The sequence below is a fragment of the Ictidomys tridecemlineatus genome, chromosome 1 (genome assembly GCF_052094955.1).
Source record: "Ictidomys tridecemlineatus isolate mIctTri1 chromosome 1, mIctTri1.hap1, whole genome shotgun sequence".
NCBI classification, from domain to species: domain Eukaryota; kingdom Metazoa; phylum Chordata; class Mammalia; order Rodentia; family Sciuridae; genus Ictidomys; species Ictidomys tridecemlineatus.
Genome location: NC_135477.1, coordinates 77,446,787 through 77,466,862, shown reverse-complemented (window position 1 = coordinate 77,466,862; position 20,076 = coordinate 77,446,787). Strand labels below are relative to the sequence as shown.

At 49.5% G+C, this 20,076-nt stretch overlaps 1 protein-coding gene across 4 annotated transcripts in view; it reads right to left on the bottom strand.

Annotated features, from left to right (window-relative positions):
- Positions 1-5,638: 5,638 nt before the first annotated feature.
- The window catches only part of Rasgef1a (RasGEF domain family member 1A), a 78,542-nt gene continuing 64,104 nt past the window's right edge, over positions 5,639-20,076 (bottom strand). For 3 of the 4 annotated variants that reach the window (XM_078043043.1, XM_078043033.1, XM_021732543.3), the window contains 12 exons: positions 16,953-17,156; positions 14,333-14,455; positions 12,688-12,825; positions 11,636-11,857; positions 11,147-11,221; positions 10,771-10,863; positions 10,053-10,155; positions 9,895-9,974; positions 9,060-9,251; positions 8,099-8,222; positions 7,619-7,691; positions 5,639-7,412 (listed from right to left, as the gene is read on the bottom strand). In XM_078043043.1, the coding sequence (XP_077899169.1) occupies positions 7,388-7,412; positions 7,619-7,691; positions 8,099-8,222; positions 9,060-9,251; positions 9,895-9,974; positions 10,053-10,155; positions 10,771-10,863; positions 11,147-11,221; positions 11,636-11,857; positions 12,688-12,825; positions 14,333-14,455; positions 16,953-17,150 (1,446 nt within the window). In that variant the 5' untranslated portion in view covers positions 17,151-17,156 and the 3' untranslated portion in view covers positions 5,639-7,387. Of the gene's footprint in view, positions 7,413-7,614; positions 7,692-8,098; positions 8,223-9,059; positions 9,252-9,894; positions 9,975-10,052; positions 10,156-10,770; positions 10,864-11,146; positions 11,222-11,635; positions 11,858-12,687; positions 12,826-14,332; positions 14,456-16,952; positions 17,157-20,076 lie in introns of those variants that run through there. The other variant, XM_078043031.1, reaches the window with a different exon arrangement.

Here is a 20,076-nt window from a genome sequence, read left to right as displayed (position 1 = left end):
CAAATTGTGGTTCCATTCCCAGCTTTCCAAGAAATCTCCATACCTCTTTCCAAATTGGCCGCACCAATTTGCAGTCCCACCAGCAATGTACAAGTTTACCCTTTTCCCCACATCCTCGCCAACACTTGTTGTTGTTTGACTTCATAATGGCTGCCAATCTTACTGGAGTGAGATGATATCTTAGGGTGGTTTTGATTTGCATTTCTCTGACTGCTAGAGATGATGAGCATTTTTTCATGTACTTGTTGATTGATTGTATGTCCTCCTCTGAGAAGTATCTGTTCAGGTCCTTGGCCCATTTGTTGATTGGGTTATTTGTTTTCTTATTGTTTACTTTTTTGAGTTCTTTGTATACTCTGGATATTAGGGCTCTATCTGAAGTGTGAGTAAAAGTAAAAGTAAAGATTTGTTCCCAGGATGTAGGCTCCCTATTTACCTCTCTTATTGTTTCTTTTGCTGAGAAAAAAAACTTTTTAGTTTGAGTAAGTCCCATTTGTTCATTCTAGTTATTAACTCTTGTGCTATGGGTGTCCTATTGAGGAATTTGGAGCCCGACCCCACAGTATGTAGATTGTAGCCAACTTTTTCTTCTATCAGACACCATGTTTCTGATTTGATATCAAGCTCCTTGATCCATTTTGAGTTAACTTTTGTGCATGGCGAGAGAAAGGGATTCAGTTTCATTTTGTTGCATATGGATTTCCAGTTTTCCCAGCACCATTTGTTGAAGATGCTATCCTTCCTCCATTGCATGCTTTTAGCCCCTTTATCAAATATAAGATAGTTGTAATATTGTGGATTGGTTTCTGTGTCCTCTATTCTGTACCATTGGTCAACCCGCCTGTTTTGGTACCAGTACCATGCTGTTTTTGTTACTATTGCTCTGTTGTATAGTTTGAAGTCTGGTATCACTATACCGCCTGATTCACACTTCTTGCTTAGAGTTGTTTTTGCTATTCTGGGTCTTTTATTTTTCCATATGAATTTCATGATTGCTTTATCTTTTTCTACAAGAAATGCCATTGGGATTTTGATTGGCATTGCATTAAACCTATAGAGAACTTTTGGTAATATTGCTAATATTAATATTTTGATGATGTTAGTTCTGCCTATCCATGAACAGGGTATATTTTTCCATCTTCTAAGATCTTCTTCTATTTCTCTCTTTAGGGTTCTGTAGTTTTCATTGTGTAAGTCTTTCACCTCTTTTGTTAGGTTGATTCCCAAGTTTTTTTTTTTTTTTTTTGAGGATATTGTGAATGGAGTGATTGTCCTCATTTCCATTTCAGAGGATTTGTCGCTGATATACAGGAATGCCTTAGATTTATGCATGTTGATTTTATATCCTGCCACTTTGCTGAATTCATTTATTAGCTCTAATAGTTTCTTTGTAGACCCTTTGGGGTCTGCTGGGTATAGAATCATGTCATCTGCAAATAGTGATAATTTAAGTTCTTCTTTTCCTATTTTTATGCCTTTAATTTCTTTCATCTGTCTAATTGCTCTGGCCAGTGTTTCGAGAACTATGTTGAACAGAAGTGGTGAGAGAGGCATCCCTGTCTTGTTCCAGATTTTAGAGGGAATGCCTTCAGTTTTTCTCCGTTCAGAATGATGCTAACCTGAGGCTTAGCATAGATAGCTTTTACAATATCGAGGTATGTTCCTGTTATCCCTAGTTTTTCTAGAGTTTTGAACATAAAGGGATGCTATACTTTGTCAAATGCTTTTTCTGCATCTATCGAGATGATCATATGGTTCTTATCTTTAAGTCTATTGATGTGGTAAATAACATTTATTTTTTTATTTTTTTTAAAGAGAGAGAGAGAGAGAGAATTTTTTTAATATTTATTTTTTAGTTCTCGGCGGACACAACATCTTTGTTTGTATGTGGTGCTGAGAATCGAACCTGGCTGCACGCATGCCAGGCGAGCGCACTACCGCTTGAGTCACATCCCCAGCCCCAAATAACATTTATTGATTTCAATATACATTGAACCATCCTTGCATCCCAGGGATGAATCCTACTTGATCATGGTGCACAATTTTTTTGATATGTTTTTGTATCCGATTCACCAGAATTTTATTGAGGATTTTGCATCTAGATTCATTAGAGATATTGGTCTGTAGTTTTCTTTCTTTGAAGTATCTTTGTCTGGTTTAGGAATCAGGGTGATGTTGGCCTCATAGAATGAATTTGGAAGTTCTCCCTCTTTTTCTATTTCCTGGAATAGCTTGAAAAGTATTGGTATTAGTTCTTCTTTAAAGGTTTTGTAAAACTCTGCTGTATACCCATCCAGTCCTGGGCTTTTCTTAGTTGGTAGTCTTTTGATGGCTTCTTCTATTTCCTCAATTGATATTGGTCTGTTTAGGTTGTCTATATCCTCCTGACTCAATCTGGGTAGATCATATGACTTAAGAAATTTATCGATGCCTTCACTATCTTCTATTTTATTGGAGAATAAGGATTCAAAATAATTTCTAATTATCTTCTGTATTTCTGAAGTGTCTGTTGTGATATTGCCTTTTTTATCCCGTATGCTAGTAATTTGAGTTCTCTCTCTTCTTCTCTTTGTTAGCATGGCTAAAGGTCTGTCGATCTTATTTATTTTTTCAAAGAACCAACTTTTAGTTTTGTCAATTTTTTCAATTGTTTCTTTTGTTTCGATTTCATTAATTTCAGCTCTGATTTTAATTATTTCTTGCCTTCTACTTCTTTTGCTGTTGTTTTGCTCTTCTTTTTCTAGGATTTTGAGATGAAGTGTGAGATCATTTATTTGTTGGTTTTTCCTTTTTTCAAGGAATGAACTCCAGGCAAAGAATTTTCCTCTTAGAACTGCTTTCATTGTGTCCCATAGATTCCGATATGTTGAGAACAGACACTTTTTCTTAACACCCTTGGTTGGGCTTTGGTTAGGGCATTTTATTTCAAGTTCACTGTTACACTGAGGGGTAGTTTTCTGGGATGCCAGCTTTAGCAGGCAGGGTTTCCTCTTTGATCCCTCTTCTTGAGCAGAGTGCGGATCACCTTCTGCATCTCCCTGTGGACTTAAAAAAAAAAATGGATGCTCATGGGACAAAAGCTGGATTCAGCTCTTTCTGGACTTCTCTGGGTCCTGCCTTCATTTAGATTTGTACATTTTGTACAACTTTATGGGTTGTTTTCATCAGGCAGTTACTTAGTCTTTCATGGTGTCAGAAATGGACAGGTGCATAATTTGCTTTCTTATATCCTTTCCAACATTGTTTACTCAACACTGCTGCTGAAGATCCATCATGAGTGTCCTGATTATGTTGGGGTAGATACTTGTAGTGTTTTGGCAGTCCCTTACCCTCCTCACAGTACTAGGACTTCTTTTGAAGGAATAAAGATAGAAATTGTGTTAACATGATCTAAACTGGTCTGTATGTGGCTTATAGATTTTGTTTAGGAAGTAGTTTTCAATCCCAAATTTTCAAATATCTTTTTTCCTCATGTAAGTTTGTATACTGGTTGGATTTAATAACTAAGTGGCTCTTTGGTGATGATAGTGTATTTTGGCATTGATAGGACTTCAAGTGTTCCTGTGAGAAGGGTGCTGCTCATAATGCTTGCCTCTTGTTTCCCAAGAACTGCTGCTCCCTGCAGGAGAGCAGCTCAGCATCATGAGGTGCCACCCATGCTCCGTGCCATCTACTCTTCCAAACCATGAGACAAAAATTTCCCCACATCCTTGCTAGAAATTGAACCCAGAGCCTTGAACCTACTAGGGTGATTCCCATTTTAATCCTGGGACAATGGCGGTTTAAAGAGCCAGATAACTTGTTCAAGCATCTGGCAGCTGAAGACCAAAACTTAGATCCAGTAGTTTTAACTTCACTTCTCACTCTGACTGTTGCCTTTTTTGGCCTCCCTAAGGAACATGGCAAACAGGTGTAGGTGCGGGAGATATGTATGTCACAAGTAATCTGTCACAAAGGTCTCAACAGGATCTTAGTAGATCCTTAGCTCCTCTTCCTGCCACACCTGGAGCTCTAATATAGATCTGTTTGTGCAACTTTGTGAGATGAGAGGTAACATTTGGATATTACAGGTGTTGTGAGAAACCATGTACTTACTGTTCACTGGGCATAGCTACAGAGGAAATGACACTGCACAGAAGAACCAGGACATGAGATGGACACTGGCAGCCCACATACAGTGTGACAAAGAAATGAGGGACAACCCCAAGGAGCCTAGTCACCATTCCCAGGGAACATTTCAGGAGCTCATGCAGACTGAACTGCAGTCTCCTAGCTTTGCAAGAATGGGAGCAGGGTACAGGAGTATGATGTGTTCGCAGACATACAAAAGTTCCATGTGTGAGTAGAGGGCACCTGGGAGAGGTGGGCTGTAAAGAGGTGGACATGCAGGAGCCCACCCACAGCCCCTTAACTACACAGAGCTTTTCCAACATGGTTTGCAGCCAGGCTATACTAGGCTTCCCCTGGCTTTCCAATTCAGCATATCTGGAATGGGGCCTGAGAATGCATTTTGTTTCCCAGGAAACAAAATGGGCAAAGGTTGGTGTCGTTGCAGGTCACACGAGCTCACATCCAATGCACAGATGTCCTGCCCCTTCTTTGGTTGGGCAGGTGAAACTCAAAAAGAACTTTACCAGGAAACTAGGAATGCCATAAACATATTGTCATTTGCCCAAAGTTCAGGTATCTTCACATGTTCTGTAAAAACTACAAGCTCATGTTCTCTACAAACACCTGAGCACCTGTTAGTGCTGTGTATCAGATGATGGGGGGAGAGCAGCAGACAGGCCTCACACTCAGCCTTGGTCTGATGCAGTGGCTACCAGCTATTTAAACTTAGACATTTAGTTCCTTGAGCACACTGGCCACATTTCAGTACTCAATACCCACAAAATGTAGTTAGTGGCCATTATATTGGACAGTGTAGTTATAGAACATTCTGTCACTGCAGAAAGTTTTCTGTTGGGTTGTGCTGGTCTTGTGGAAATGTTGGATAATGAACAAATTAGAAATTAGTGGAGTTTACTGTGAATGCACAGGGTTAGACTGTAGTAAGGACCTCATCCGGCTTGGGCCTCGTCTACAGCAGGGAATGGGCAGGCTGGAAAAGAAGGGTGACTCCCCATTTTGGTGCCTCAGTTCCTTTAGTTTCCCAAGTTTCATGTGCCCTTCAGTAAACCCTGCTTGAATATTCTTGAATGCAAGGACAAGCCCCATCCAGACCTGTATCCAGCATATGCCTCCACGGGAAGATGTTAACAAGTGCTGCCCAGCCCTCCCTGGGCCTGAAGACCTACAATGTCCACGTTCATCCAGGTTCCGACTGCGAAGGCTCCTGCAATGAAAGAGCCTCTGCAGTTTTTCAATGAGTGTCCTCAACTTACCTGACCATGGACTAAAGCAGCTAGTGGCATCCTTTGCAACCAGCTTTGAGGAAAGCAGGACTGGAACTCTGTGCAGCCTGTTCCAGTCTTGCACTGCACATTGGAAAAGCCCTTTGTGAGAATATGTTGCCCAACTGCAAATGAATGCTCCCTGCCAGGTGCCCCCTTGGATGCCTGGTATGTCCTCCCTTCTCTTCCTCCCTAGTCTGGGCTACTGGCACCACGTATGGCATACCACCTGGCACACACAAGAGTGGGGAGCAACATGTTCTTTTATTGATGCAAGTACGTCCAGTCACACCAAAACTGACATCCTGTGCTATGGTACAGCTTTATACTCAGAGATCAGCTCCAAATACCAAAACATCAAATTGAAGGTATGTATCAAATTGGGAAAATAAAATAGCAAACATAGACACTGTTTCAAGTAGAACTGGTGACCCGTGAAGCGCACATTGACATGAAGGCTCTTTAACACATACAGAAAATGTTCTAACATTGTATTCCAAATATATATTCTCAAGTTTCAGCCTTTCTTTATCTCAAAGACATAAACAAAGCAATATGTACTATCAGTATACAATCTGGACTAGCTAGAATGTCTGAAAAGTGCAAACACACTGTGACAATACAGTGTAACTATTCAGCTCCACTCCGGCTGAGGGCAGCAGCCACTTTGCCTCCTTCACGAGGCCTGGCCCATTCGTCTCCAGGCTCTTCCTCTGAGCTCTGGAATTGGGACCTTAACGGGTCCCTGCCTTGGCTTCCTGACTCGTGGCTCCTGCCAAAGCCAGGCAAGTGGAGAGGGACAAGGATGAGAAGCTCCTGCAAGGGAGACAGTCAGTGTGGATGGACCGCCTCTGGCTTTCTAAAGGAGAGAGCTGTCCAGTCCCACGGTCAGTAAGGCCCAAGGTTCACGCCAGGAAGTCAGACATGAAAAATGGAGTGTTCTCTTCTGGTTTGGGTTTAGAAAAATACCTCTCAGTGTTGGGCAGTTCCATCTGAAAGGGCTCCAGCAGTTTCAGCCTGGCTAATTTTCTGATTTTAGATTCCAGTGAGGTTGCCTCCCACCAGAGAGAAGAGGAGGGCAAGTCCCTTAGCACACTGACTTTGCTTCTTTCTCTTCCTTTTGTGCGTGGGTTTCGAGAATAGCTTTAAATGTCACCATCTCGGGTCTACTTGGTGTTCTCTTCATTACAGCTCAGTGTGTCTTTCAGTTATAGCCATGAAAACTGCAATGCTATGGCTCCCTCCCCCTTATTACTTTAGATTTTTCTCTTGTCTAAAACACAATTGAAGAATTTGCCAGACATATTCTTCCAGAAAATATGCCACCAGGTGTCCCCCTGCCCCTCCCGACCCCATAAATCCCTGATAAAGGAAAATGAAAATGTAAACTTTGGAGAGCCCGCACTCAAAGGTTCACTTCCAGAAGTATATACGAGACCTCCCAGGTGCCCCAGCCCTTCCCCCTGGAACCTCATGGCCTAGGCTGTTGAGGGTGAGCGCCTCACAGCTCAGGGCAGAGCTCACTGAAGGCTCAAACAACAGAGCAGGAAGACCGGACCCCCAGTACCCTCTAAGGCACTAACCCCGACATCAGAGACACTGGCTGGAAAGGCGTCCGAGCAGGCAGGGCTCACGTTGGTTTTGGTTGGGTTTTTTAAAATATTTTTTTCATAAGATGTTAATAATCAAAAGTATAAAATAAAAATCTACATTTCATTAGAATAAGATGTTATCATGGATGCCATCTCCCATGATACTCTTTCCCCACCCCTCCCCAAAGCAGGGCCCTGCCCTGTTATTTAAAATAAACAAAAAAACTTTGTAAGTGCCAAAGGTTGATGCATGAAATAATTACCATTTTCTTTTTCATAAAAGTTATATACAAAATGGACCCCAACCAGTGAGGCCTCCTCATCTTAACCCATATCAATCAAGATTCAAACTTGGTTTGTGCGTGTGCTTCATCCGGTTACGTGCAGGCTGCATCCAGACCCTCAGGCTCTATTAAGGAGAGTGGTCCTAAAGGTGGGCAAGGGACAGGACAACAGTCAGGCTCCTGAGCAGGCAGAAAGTGTAGGTCCTTGATTCCTGAGGGGAGGGCCCAAATCGGGACCCAGTCCTCAGTCTCCCACTGCCCCAGGACCCCTTTCAGAAAGGCAGATTGTCATGTTTGCTCCCAGTCCTCTCCCTTCCTTGTGGGCTCCTGGGTCCCTGGGGTATCCTACCTGAGGGCCTTCCAGCTGTCCTTTTCCATATGGTTCTCAGGACCTTCACTTTCAAAGGAGGCGATGAAGAGAGCTGAGGATGGGAAAGCTCTTAGAACCAGTATCTCCTTGGGTGTCTGCCTGCCACACCCAGTTATCCCTTCCAGGGGCAAAGCTAGTCCCAGGACAAAGGGACAAAAACCTCTGGCTGGGTAATATGCAGGTTTCTACTGCAAGGAATTCCTAGACTTCTTGTCAAGGGACTAGAGTACTTCCTTGTTTGGGTTCTCTTGAATAGCATCCCGTCCTCCTTATCTGTCATCTGTCCATAACCCACCCTCACGCACACTCATGGTGCAAGCTGAGTAGCCCCTATGTGATTCTGGGTAACAATCACACCCACCTCCCAGGGCAATCCCAAGAGGACAAGAGGCCTAGATGGGGAGTCAGGGCAACTGTCCAGCTGGCAAGTGGGGCATACTGCCAGGAAGGGACTCTTACCTTCCTCGCTGTAGATGGGCGCTGTAAGCAGGTAACTCTGAATCTTCTTGTCCTTCTCAAAGGGACACTCTACTTGTGTCCATGTCATAAACTCATGGATCTGTCTGGAGATCTCCCAAAATTTCTGAAGGTACAGAAAACCAATAAAGTATTCATCTGTCATTGTGAGCTTAAAACCCAGTCAGGGGCAGGGGGTATGGTTTCTGGTCTTGCTGCTCCAGTCATTAGTGCCATTGAGATGGAGACAGTGGCCCTGCATGGCTGACCCCAGGGCCATGGTGTCTTGTGCTACATCAGAACCAGCATATGTTCCCTGAGGCCACTCTATCGTGCCTTCTGCCTGGGCCATCAGACTATAGCAGGGACTGTGTCTCCCCTGATAGGGCTCCATTTATGATTCCAGCCTGAGGCAGCATCCTGGCCACACCCAACCCAGAAGTGTCAGCCAGGACATGCCATGATCTCACTTCTAGGGCCTATATAGGCATCCACAGTGCCCACCCCTTCTTTACCTGTGTGAGCCCAGTGCCACCTATACTTCCCCAGGTACTTTTGTCCTGTCCTCCTGTCCTTGGTCAGAGCCCTTTTCTGCTGCTATCTCATCTGTATTCAGATTCCTTCTTGCATAAAACCCTCCTGACCCCCAATTCCCCAAAAGTGGCCTCTGCTCTATCTCCTGGATGGGATCTATGGTGAAACCAGGATCCTGGGTAAATATAGGTTCCCTGTGTCAACAAGCTCTGTGATCAGATCTTCCCTCAAGAAGAGCACAGTCTACTCCTCGAGCCTTACATCTCATGGCCAAGCAGTAATGCTGATGTTTCAGTCCTTAAAGCCCTTCCAAACCTCAGGCAGAGCTTGGGAAACCTGCAAATACTGCCACAAAGCCACTACCACACCTGTGGGGACACATGGTCTCTGCCTACCCAACTGTGCTAGAACCACAAGGGACTGGGCTCACCTTAAAGTTAATGTGCCCATTGGGTAAATGGTTGGTGTGGATTTTGTGCAGGAAATAGATGTCCTTAACGAAAAGGTTGAATACTGGGATGACAATCTTCTCACGGCTGCTATTGGCCATCTGGGACCGCTGTGTGGCCCCCTGCAGGGCAGTGCGGTAGTTACAGAAGTTGCTGGATGGATCCATGTGGTGCTGTGGGCATAGCAAGGACCAGGTGAGCCCCTCAGACCCACTCAGCATGCCCTCTGCAGAGCACAAGACAGCAAGAGGAGAAGTCACTGTCCCTAGAGGAGCCCAGGAGTGAGCACAGAGTGGATAAAACCAAAAGGTGCCTGCTGAACACTGGGACCTGTGGAAAACTATAAAGAAGTGTCACAGCCCTGCCCTGTTGCCCAGGTCTCATCCCCCTTCCTTCAAAACCTTGCTTTGCTCTTCTATATATACTGACACCTCTAAGCCTGACCAGCTCCATGGGACAAATGTTTTGCCAGAGGTCGGGAGGTGGTGATAGAAATATATCTGGGAAGGACTGCAGATGAGCTAAATGGTCTGCCAGCCTCTGGGCAACCCAGATAATCCAGAACTAGGGAAAGCTGACCCAGGAAAAGGCCAGTAAGACTGCTCAGTGGATATCATCCCTTTTGTTAAACTCTCCATTCTTTAACTTGCTCTAGGCAATGCTAGTTCTACTGGATGCAGCAATGGCCAAGGACAGCTTGAGAACCCACCACCAGGCCAGCTCCATACATGTCTGAATCAAAGGAAAGATCCCACCCCTGCTGCCACACAGGACAAAGGTGGGACACTGGGCTGTGCTATGAACTTGGGTACCTACCTCCAAGACGTCAAACTTGGCTGTCTTGACTTTGGACCATGTTTTCTTCAGCCGAGCCACTGGACTAAGGTTCATGCCAGCTGCAGGGACAGTGGGCAGGGGTCAGAGCATGAGAAGGCAGAGGGTGTGGGCAGCCCCCAACCTGTGCCAGCACTCACAAATGATGGCCATCATGGAGTTGAAGTTTCCAATGTTGAAGCACTCTCGGGCCACATCAATGAAAAACTCCAGCATGCGGGTCCGATGCTTCTTCTTAACCACCTGGAAGGCGACAGGATGACCTCAGCGTGGAGCCACCAACAGGCCACAGGAGCTGGGGCCACTGGGCAGAGGGTCAAGAAGTTCCTTGGGACTCAATTCCCAGGTCTGGGAGATTCAAGGCTCTATCTGTGAGACTCAGACACATGTCCAACACCTGATGGATCTCCTCAGCCATAAAAGGGATGGGCTGTTTGCCTGCCAAGGCTGGCAGAATGGTGCTGGGCACAAGGGGCACACTCCCACATAGGGGATCCCTATTGTCATTTAAGGAATCATTGGATATGGAGGCTTCAGGGAGGGAGCACTACCAAGGCCCTGGCAATGGACACTTCATGTGCTTATTTTGAAAGTTCCATCATCTAAAGGGGAAATACAGGGGAATGATATTAGCCAAATTATGATGTTTTATTGTATGAAAATATGAATTTTTTCATATTTTTCTTAATTTTTAAAGTGTGACAGAGAGAGAGAGAGAGAGAGAGAGAGAGAGAGAGAGAGAGAGAGAGAGAGAGTGTGTTCCATATAAGTTGAGGCAGGCAGGGCAAAATTCACAACCTCGCCAGGTCTGGAAAGGGCATGGCCACCCCACCTACATCTGCTGTGGCACGTGCTTACCCGGCACACCTCAGTAGCCACCAGCATGCTCAGGCAGTTGAACCAGTTGTCATAGGCCTCCAGGCTGTAGGTCTTGTTCATGTCCCCTCGGCACTGGGGGTTACAAAGCAAGTCACAGGGATCCCAGAGGACTCTGATTGGGCAAGTCAGTTCCCACTGCTCACACCTGTCTGCTCCTTGGCTGCCCAGTGCTCAGCTAAGCTGGGAGGCCATGCTAGCTCCCCAACCCCAAGCAGAGCCCCTGTCCCTCCCAGCATGCATCACTCTGTGTGGCCATTGCTGAACCCCCTCAATGGGTACCAGGAAAGCCATCAGGTTTCATGATCTGTCACTCCAGAAGTCATGCTGAGTGCAGCCTGGACCTCAGCCCACTCACCCTGTGGTTGTCCAAGGAGTCCATGTGGCTGATGATCTGCATCAGGTCCTCAGGGTGAATGCTGCTGACCCTCTCCTATGGGGGAGAGACAGCAAAGGGGGGGTGACCAGCCTCCCCTAAAAGAGGAAAAAGAACTGCAGGGGAGAGTGACTCAGGCCTTGGAGACAGTGAAGGCCTGCCTAGGGCACAGGCCCTTCTCCTCCCAGGCCAATCTTCCATCCTGGGACTAGGACAATGCAGTACCAAACCCTCCCATTCACACAGGGCTGCCATGCTCCTTCAGACCCGATACCAGCTGGACACAGCCAGCCTGAGGCACACAGGCCAAGGCTGGCAAGCCAGCTTCCCTGTGACAACCCAGCCTGGCTGGCAAGGATCTTGGCAGCACTACATTGAGAGGGACACTTGGGTCCAGCAGCCCTGTCCAAGCAGCAGTGAATGTGGCCCTAGTCCCACCCTACTCCATGCAGAGCATTTGGCTGCACTGACCAGCTCGATGTGGGTCAGCTGCTGGGCCAGCACCAGGGGGTCACAGCACACGCCCAGGATGTCTTTCTGAGCGGCCGGTGGCTTGGCCTTGAGGACAGGCCCTTTTTCAACAGCTGGTGGCCGGAGCTTCTCCCGCAGCTCCTGGAGCTGGCTCCGGGTGGCCAGGGATAGCAGCAGGCTCTGTATCATCTGGGTGATGGCCTTCTTTACTGTGCCATTCTCCTGTGAGTGTCAGAGAGTGGTGAGGGTGCTGAAGTGGGCTTGTGGTAAGTCCACTGCCATCATGAGAAACCCATCTCATTGCCAGAGACATGGCTGACTTTGAGCCCACATGCCCTGTCCAAAGCTGCTCTGAGCCTCTGAACCCTTGATGAGAGAGGGGTGTAGTGTGGGCTCCTCTGAGGCCTACTGGGGAAGGTGGGCTCCATGAACTATCCTTCTAGCAGAAGGGCTGAGGGCAGGGTCAGAACTGGTCTTCTGGGTCTGAAAAGTGTGGCTTTCCCAGAGGTGGCCAGCTGAGCTGCTTGTCACTGCCTCTCAGCGTCAGAAGGGGCCATGGCATGGGTCAAGGCATCAAGAAGGGCTTTTACCCTGGGTAGGGACAGCCTGGGTCCCCAATCTCTCCCAAAGCTTTCCCAGGGCTTCCTGAGTCCCCCAGGGAATAGGAGCTGTGGAACACAAAGAAATTCTTCAGCACAGAGAGACCCTCTCAGCTCCTTGGGTTTCCTATCTCCAGCGAAGGCCAATGGTGAGCTAGGAGCTAGAAAGAGCATACAGACTCATATCCTCTCAATAGGTCCCAATAAGGGTGTCAAGGGCCAGAAGAGGGTTCATAGCAATAGTCTTGCATGTAGTGTTTGTAGGCAAAGCTGACCCAATTCTGGCCAGCTAAGCTGCATCTGGGGATGTGGCAGATCCACCTTGTGGAGCCACCTTGCCACTCTCTTCAGGGAGTAACAGGGGAGGGAATCAATACTAGTCTGTGTCTGTATACCCCACCTTCCAGAAGACAGACCCAAGCAGCCTGACCAGGGGCTGAGGGAGGACCTCACCTCATCGCACTGGGTGACACGGTGAGCAATGGCCTTCAGCTCCGCCATGGCCTTCTCATCCTGGAAGTCATAGGGGAAGGCCTCTGTCCACTCCTTCAGGAGCTGCACAATCTTGGCGGAGAAGGACTTTAGCTTGGCCTAGGGCAGCAGGGATCAGTGTGAGGCCCCATGGGCCAGATTGGACTGCAAGATGGCAAGTGTCACAGCTTCCTTCTCCCTCAGGACCCATACCCCTAAGCCCAGGGCCTGTGCTGGGCATGTCTCTCTGCCACACATGCCACCTGTGATTTTGCAACACCAGAATGACCTGAGACTCCTTTTTGTTTCCTACTTCCCTTAAATAAACTTTTTTTTGTCATTTAAACAAATTAATTTCCAAAACCATAACCCATCACTATTATAACATAGATTTACTTGCAATAATTAAATGTTACCCATAAAAAGCATACAGGAAAATCAAATAAAATCATAATGTTAAATTAGAAGCTTATCTGCCCTCTCTGTTAAAGATAGTTTTGCAAGTGCTGTAGGGCAGGGTGTAGACCTGAGGAGCAAGTAAGTTAACGACTCCTGGTCAAGAAAGGCAGAGGTATCCCTTGTCACCTGTGTCAACTTGCACATGCAGCCTGGGGACAGGTGCCCTGCACCCTGGCACAGGGCTGAGGGAAGGAGGGTGTGGGTGCAGCTGCCCATCTTGTCCAGAGATGCCTACATGGCCTCTGCCCCCATGAAGTAGAGAGGAAGCAATGCAGGATGCTCTGTTGCCAAATTCTCACTGACCCACCAGAAAGCCCACAGAGGCCAGAACCACTCCTGCACCCACCATGGCTCCTCCCATACCTGATCAGCTCCCCACCACACTGTTCCAATCCAACTGTTATGGCCACAGCATGAACCATGACTGCTCTGGGGACCCAGGCTATCATGACCCCTAATGCTCTGGGGACCCAGGCTCTCACACAACTCAGCCCCCAGCCCTGCATATGCTTGGAACCTGCCCCTTTTGAGTGACATAACTGGCCAGTGCTCTGGACTGGACCACCTGGTTCCAGCTACTCTGAGAAGACTATGTGGAGGGCACATGGCATTCACGGGCCTCTTCTGCAAACCTCCAGTGACAGAAGGTCTGACCACATGAAGCAGGGAGGTGAAGGGCAGGTCGGGCCACACTCCTCTGCTGCTCTGACAGCCCTGCCAGCTCCTGGATATCATGTCCACCACCCATTTTTCCACTTTGGACCCTGAGCTTCTGAAAGTCTTGTCCAAATGCCTGCCTCCGAGGGCCTCAGGGTCAAGCTATGGCTTCCTGACTGTCTGAAACCTGGCTCCATCCAGAAGAGACTGCGGCCCCTATAAAATACTCGAGCCGTGACAGGCTGAGGACACTGCCACCTGACCCCCACCCCTCATGAGGTGGCAACGGTCCAGGTCCTGCTGGCTATAACCAACCTTCCATATCAGGGAGCCTGGCATTGGTCTGGACGACTGTCTATGGGGCCCTTCTCTGGAAGGGGCGCAAGTGTCATCAATAGTAGGGACTTGGAGCATCCTAGAAGGAGTTCTCTGCTCTGGCAACACCCCTCAGACCAAGAGAAGCCACACCCCAAGAGACACAGACAGCACCAGCATCCCTTCGCACTCATACCTTCTCAGGCCCAGCCTCCAGCTGCTGCCTTTGCTCCAGGCAGATCTGCCCCACTCGGGCCAGCAGGTCATGAGGGGGCATAAAGACCCGGGAGCTCAGGAGGAATGTGAAGATGTATGTCCTCTGAAGAAAGGAGACAGGCAAAGTGCTGGTCAGGCCAGGAATGGCAGCATCCAGGTAGGCTCATGCCGCTCTCTTCCTGGCCTGGCCCTTCCCAGGCCAGCATCACATGTGGGGCCTGCATGGTTTCCTTCACCTTACACACCTGGCTTCTCTCATACTGCTACTCCAATCCCACCCACCCTGGAGGAACAGCTTGGCTGGAATTCTCCAGCACCCTTTGTCCCACTCTGTAATGGGAGCCAGCCTTGGATGATGGTGGGGCTGTCTGGGCATGCTGCCCAGCCCGGTCCTGAGACCGGTCCAGGCCTCTTGCTTCTCCAAATCCTTGCAGGCTTTGCCCAAGGTCAGTGGGTAACACCTGGGAGAGATGGCTTGCTCAGTGAGGCAGGGCTGTGTTGGCAGCAGAGTGGCTTGATGGGGAGGGTGGGCAGAGCAGTCAGAGGGAAAGGATCGGGCCTAGCCAGTGAGAATGTGACCTGGGGGACTAAGTGGAGCTGAGAGATCAAGGAGGACATGGCCTGGTCAGCAGGGACAGGGCCTTGGAGGACAGGACCTGGAAAGCTATGGGTCTTGTGACCAGGTGTGGCCCTTCACCCCAACTGCCATTCCAGGGCCCCTCCATCCCATATCCATGTGCCCTTATCACCAGGATCCTCAAGGACTGGACTAAAGGGTGGCGAGGGGAATCTGTGGCCCAGGGTTCTCAGGCCTTCCATCTGCAGGGTCAGTTCCTGTGGAATCTTCATACGGGACTCTGCTTATAGGTAGGGTGGACTTGTGGGTCAATACCATCTCCATGAGGCTGCTTGGGGCTCCTGGGAGGGAATCTACCCCACTCAACCTTACTCTGTCCTGAAATGGCTGCCAGAGGCTGAGAAGTGGGAGGGCAGGTCCATCCACCCCAACTCCCAGCCCAAAGGACAAACTTCCTTGCTCCAGCCCAAAGATAACACGGCCAAGCTTCCTGGGAGTGCAGACCTCCTGGAGCAGGACACAGGGCCAGGGGTCCTCACTGCCCCCAAGCAGCCCTCCAGGTGGGGAATAAGACTACTAGGAGCCCTCCCTGGAATATCAGAGTATTCTCTGCCTCCACACACACTTCCTGCGCTCTGTGTTAGGCTGTGCAGCATGGGTGCTAATGGGTCCCAGCTGCAGGTAGGACTCTCAGGTTCTCCTCATCAGCAGACAACTCAGATACATAAGGAAAAGCACACTATCACCTCTTGGCTAAGGCAGATAGGGGAGGAGCCATTACCATCTCCAGGAAAAGTGAAGACTTACTAGGGTGTACATGTCTGGCCCACATGCCTGTCTGGCAGTGAGGAAAGGGGGAACCCAGGCACTCTGCAGAGGAGCCAAGACCCAGCTAGACTCTCCTGGCCTACTTTCTGCCCTTGTCATCTCTCTGTTCTCTCCTGGGAAGCAGTCAGGATCGTAGAGCACCATGTTCCAAGAACTCCATTGGATAACACCTGGCTGGCTCCTCTGGGAAAAGCCTATGAGATGAGGAGTTCTTCCTGCTATGGCACAGGACCGCTGACCCACAGGCTGACTATCACTGAAGGGTCACAGTCCTACCTTGGGCTTCTTCAGGACCTGAGGCTTCTCCTCCTGGATCTGCCCCCAGGCACTCAGCATCAGTGTCTGTACTATCAGCACTGTCCCTGACAGGGCTTATGGGGTGGACAGAAAAACAGAGGAGTGGACAATGCAAAGGTGTATCTTCCCAGAGCCCCAGAAGGAGGGAAGTGGCCTGACAGGAGGGGAAGCTGAGCTGACTCCAGCACAGCCAACAGGAAGAAGCTGGAGACCAACAATTCTGCCTGCACCTCCTGCAAACCGCATCTGAACAGCCAAAGCCAAGGCGATGACTGCCCTCGGAGGATGAAGGGTCCAGGACAGGCCCTCCCAGAAGACGGATGCTCAGCTCACAAAAGGAAGCAGGCAGGCCTACAGACCCACCGTTGCTAAGAGACGTCACTCATCAGAGGCGGAAGGAAGCCACACAGGACAAGGGAATATTTTCTCAATTCTCAGAATGTACGACACCATATTTAGGTTAAAAGGAAAGATTTGGGTTGATGAAGCACAGCCTTGCCCTTGAGGGCCTGCTGCTCCATATGTTAGGGTCTGCATACCTCAGGATGGGACTGTCACCCTTTGTTCTGGATCATGAGGTTTATGCACAAAATAAGTTTGTCAGCTCAGAGATGGCTTCCAGGAAATGAGCTGGATCACCCTCACCAGGACCTGAGTTCTTCCTCCCCTAGGGGCTGGGTCCTTTGTGTGTTTCTGCTTCCTACGCCTCCAGGGCCATCCCAGCAGCAGCAGAGAAGCCACTGCAGCCTCTTCCAGGCATGAGCTGATGTGTGCAGGTCACAGGGTGAAGAAGGTACAGGAAGTGGGACTGTCTGGGCCTCCCGCTCCTCCCAGAAGCAGCCTCTCCTGGAACCAGATACATTTCCCTGAAACTTTCCCCAAGACCCCAGGCACTCACATCAGGGTAATAGTCCACCGTGGGGACCAGGTGCTCCATCAAGGCCTCCAGGGATCCAGAAATGAGGCGTCCATCTTGGAAGATGAGGTCCCCAGAGCCACTGCCAGCCCCGCCTCCTCGCTCCCCCATGCCGGGTTGCACCTGTCCACTACAGCTGGGTCCGAGGATGCTGGAGAAGACCACAGATGTCTGGGGCATAGTTTCCTAGGAGAGAAGAATAGGGCCATGAGGCAGCCTGCATGTATTCAGGGTATGTGGTGAGAGCCCCAGACGTGCCACCCAAGTGGTCGCTTAGCCACCGCACACCTGATAAATGTCTCTTTAGCACCTGCTATATGCACATGGGGCCTCATCTTGGGATCTGGACACAAAGCCTGCCTCCTAAGGTTATAAGAGGAGAAGAAGAGAAATTGTGGAGAAAATGCCAGGAGGAAACACAGGGAGCCTGTGGTCAAGGCGGCCTGAGGGAAGGGGATGTGTGTAAAATGGTGCTGGCCATACAGAAAGGAACCTCCTAGGAATGAGACAGTCCAAAGCCCAGTGTGTATGAAGGGGATGAACAGAGACGGTGGTCTGAGTCTAGGATGACCACACGTACCCCAGGGCCAGCATGAGAAGAAGCCACTCTGAACATAGTTAAGGGAGCCTTCATGGGAGGCATCTGGAGGCCACTTGGGCCAGATTTGCCATAAACAAGAGAGAGCTCCTCAGGTCAGGTAGGAGCAGAAGAACAGGGGCAAGGCCGACCCTGGACACTGTGAAGGACTGTCTCAGCCCTGGAACACTGACCAGCACGAGACAGAGCATGAAGGCAGGGTCTAAGGAAAGATGTGGGACTGGCTTTGGACATGTGGAATCTGACATGCCATTGACATGTGGACACCTGAGCATCAGGCATCCTGTTGGCCTCCCTAGGGCTGTCCCCTGTGGCTGTCCTGCTGAGGGCTACAGGATTCCCACCTAACACTGCAGCTAGGCCTCTTTTGAAAGTTCTCATGAAGCAGGGGAGACTCTAAAGTCCTCCAGGCCTCAGTCTCTGCATCAGGCAACCGGCCAAGTGTAAAAGGATCATGAAGCTTTTGCGAGCCCCGGCCTCTGAGACCCAGGCCTGGAAGTGTGCTCTCCCTCCTGTGGCTGCACACACAGTCTCACCCTTCCCACCCCTGGGAGACAGGTGGGCCTGGGGCCTAGGCGGCTGAGGTCAGGTGGCAGAACTGGACCTTCCTGCCATGGCAGGGGGCACAGACAGCACCAGCACAAAGCCACATGGCCCTCTCTCGGCGGGGCACTCCTCATAGGAGTGGTTCCTGGAACTAAGAGGGGTGTGATTGGGAAAGCAGTGGGAGGGCTCCATACCCTCCTCTGGCTTCCTGCTCCCCCTGCACAGTCCATGAGGGCCCAGCCTTGTAGACTAGGGCAAGCCTCAGAGCCATCCTGGCCTCAGTTTTCCCACTATGTCAAGCAAATACTAGCCATGATTACTGCTGCCAGAGGACCACGGGGCTGCTCTCCAGGGGCTTTACAAGCAGAGGACCACCTCCCTGTGACACAGCATACGGCACTGACCCCAGGCTCAGGGCAGCCTCCACTCCAGGATGGGGAGGAGAGCCTGTCTCAGAGTTAGCTTGTTGCAGCAGCAGCAGCACCTCATGCATGTGAGATGAACATTCTCAAGGCCCAGCCCTGTCCCCTGTCATATCAGAAACTCAAAGATGAGCTTGACATTTGTTTTTTAATAAGCCCTCTCGGGACTTGTGTGCTCAAGTCTGAGGATCACTGATATGAGTGAACCCTTCATTTCTCAGATGCTACATCAGGGGCCCAGTGGAAACAGACTCCACTAAGGAAATCCTAGAATTTCCAAGTCCTCCCCAGGTCCCTCCCTGGATTAAGCCTAGACTACTGACCTGTAAGTCCTCACCCCAATTCCTGAGGTCATGAGATATTGTTTTCCCATGGAAGAGGTAGGAGGTGCTATGATAGGAGAAGGGAATGCCCTAACATGCTGCTAACAAACAGCCCTTGCCAAAGGGAGACCTGCCCCAGTGCTGGGGAGGTTTGCCTGGGAGACCAGGAGAGTCAACCTGGAGACTCAGCTCATGGTGATTCTGCTGCCAGGGAGGGATTAGATGAGCCTAGTAGGAACAGGTCCCCTTCAAGGACAGGGTCCTGGATGAGGGACCAGCACGAATACCCAAGGCAGGCCAGGTTCAGTGGGGGATTGGCAGAGCCCATAGAGGCCCCGTGGGAGGAAACACACAGCATTAGCTAACGCTGTCAGTACATAATATGTACCATAAGTGACACTAAGTGCTGGTGTTGACTCATCTCATTTATTTCTCACAATAACACCAACCCACACTGAGAGCATCCAAAGATGAGGACAAGGCACCAAGGGCGAAGTCACACTCCACATCTCACAGTGAGACACAGAGGACCAGGATTCAGGGCAACTAGCTGCAAAGAGGTGAGTTTTGCCAGGATCCTCAATTCTGGGAAGCTTAATGGGTAGAGGGAGCACTAACTACTGCAGAGGTTTGCTGGGAGGATCAAATGAGCCGTCAGGATAAGTTGCACACTGCACTAGCTGGTTATCACTTCCCTGGGATCTGATTCCCATCTGTGAGATGGCTCAGCACCCCTCACAGGCCACAAGGGTGCCAGGACACAGGAAGCCAACCCTGTGCTGACACTCTAAAACCAAACAGCAGTAGGCTCCTGGTCATGGTTAAAATGTACAAATCATTCCAGGCAAGGCCTGCTGGTCAAATCTGCAACTAATTGAGGCACACAAGTGACTCGCATGCAGGAAGGATAAAAGGCCACAAACCTATCCCACTGAGAGTTCCAGCCTCCAGTGCCTTCTGCCAGCTAAACCAGGTGCCCTCATCTGTGGTTGCACATCTCAGAGGCTTTTCAAAGCCATTCTACCCAGCTCCAACCCCAGTGGGTCTGTCTTAACTGGTCTAGCGGGCAACTTAGGTGCTGGCATTTTCCAAGAATTTCCAGGTGCAGATGGGAGGAGGAAGCCCAAGCAGGCCTTCTCCTGCCTCTGCTGCACCTGGCTACAGCCAGACCCATTGCCAGGTTACAGACACTGCAGAGAGCTCAGTGAGACCTGAGG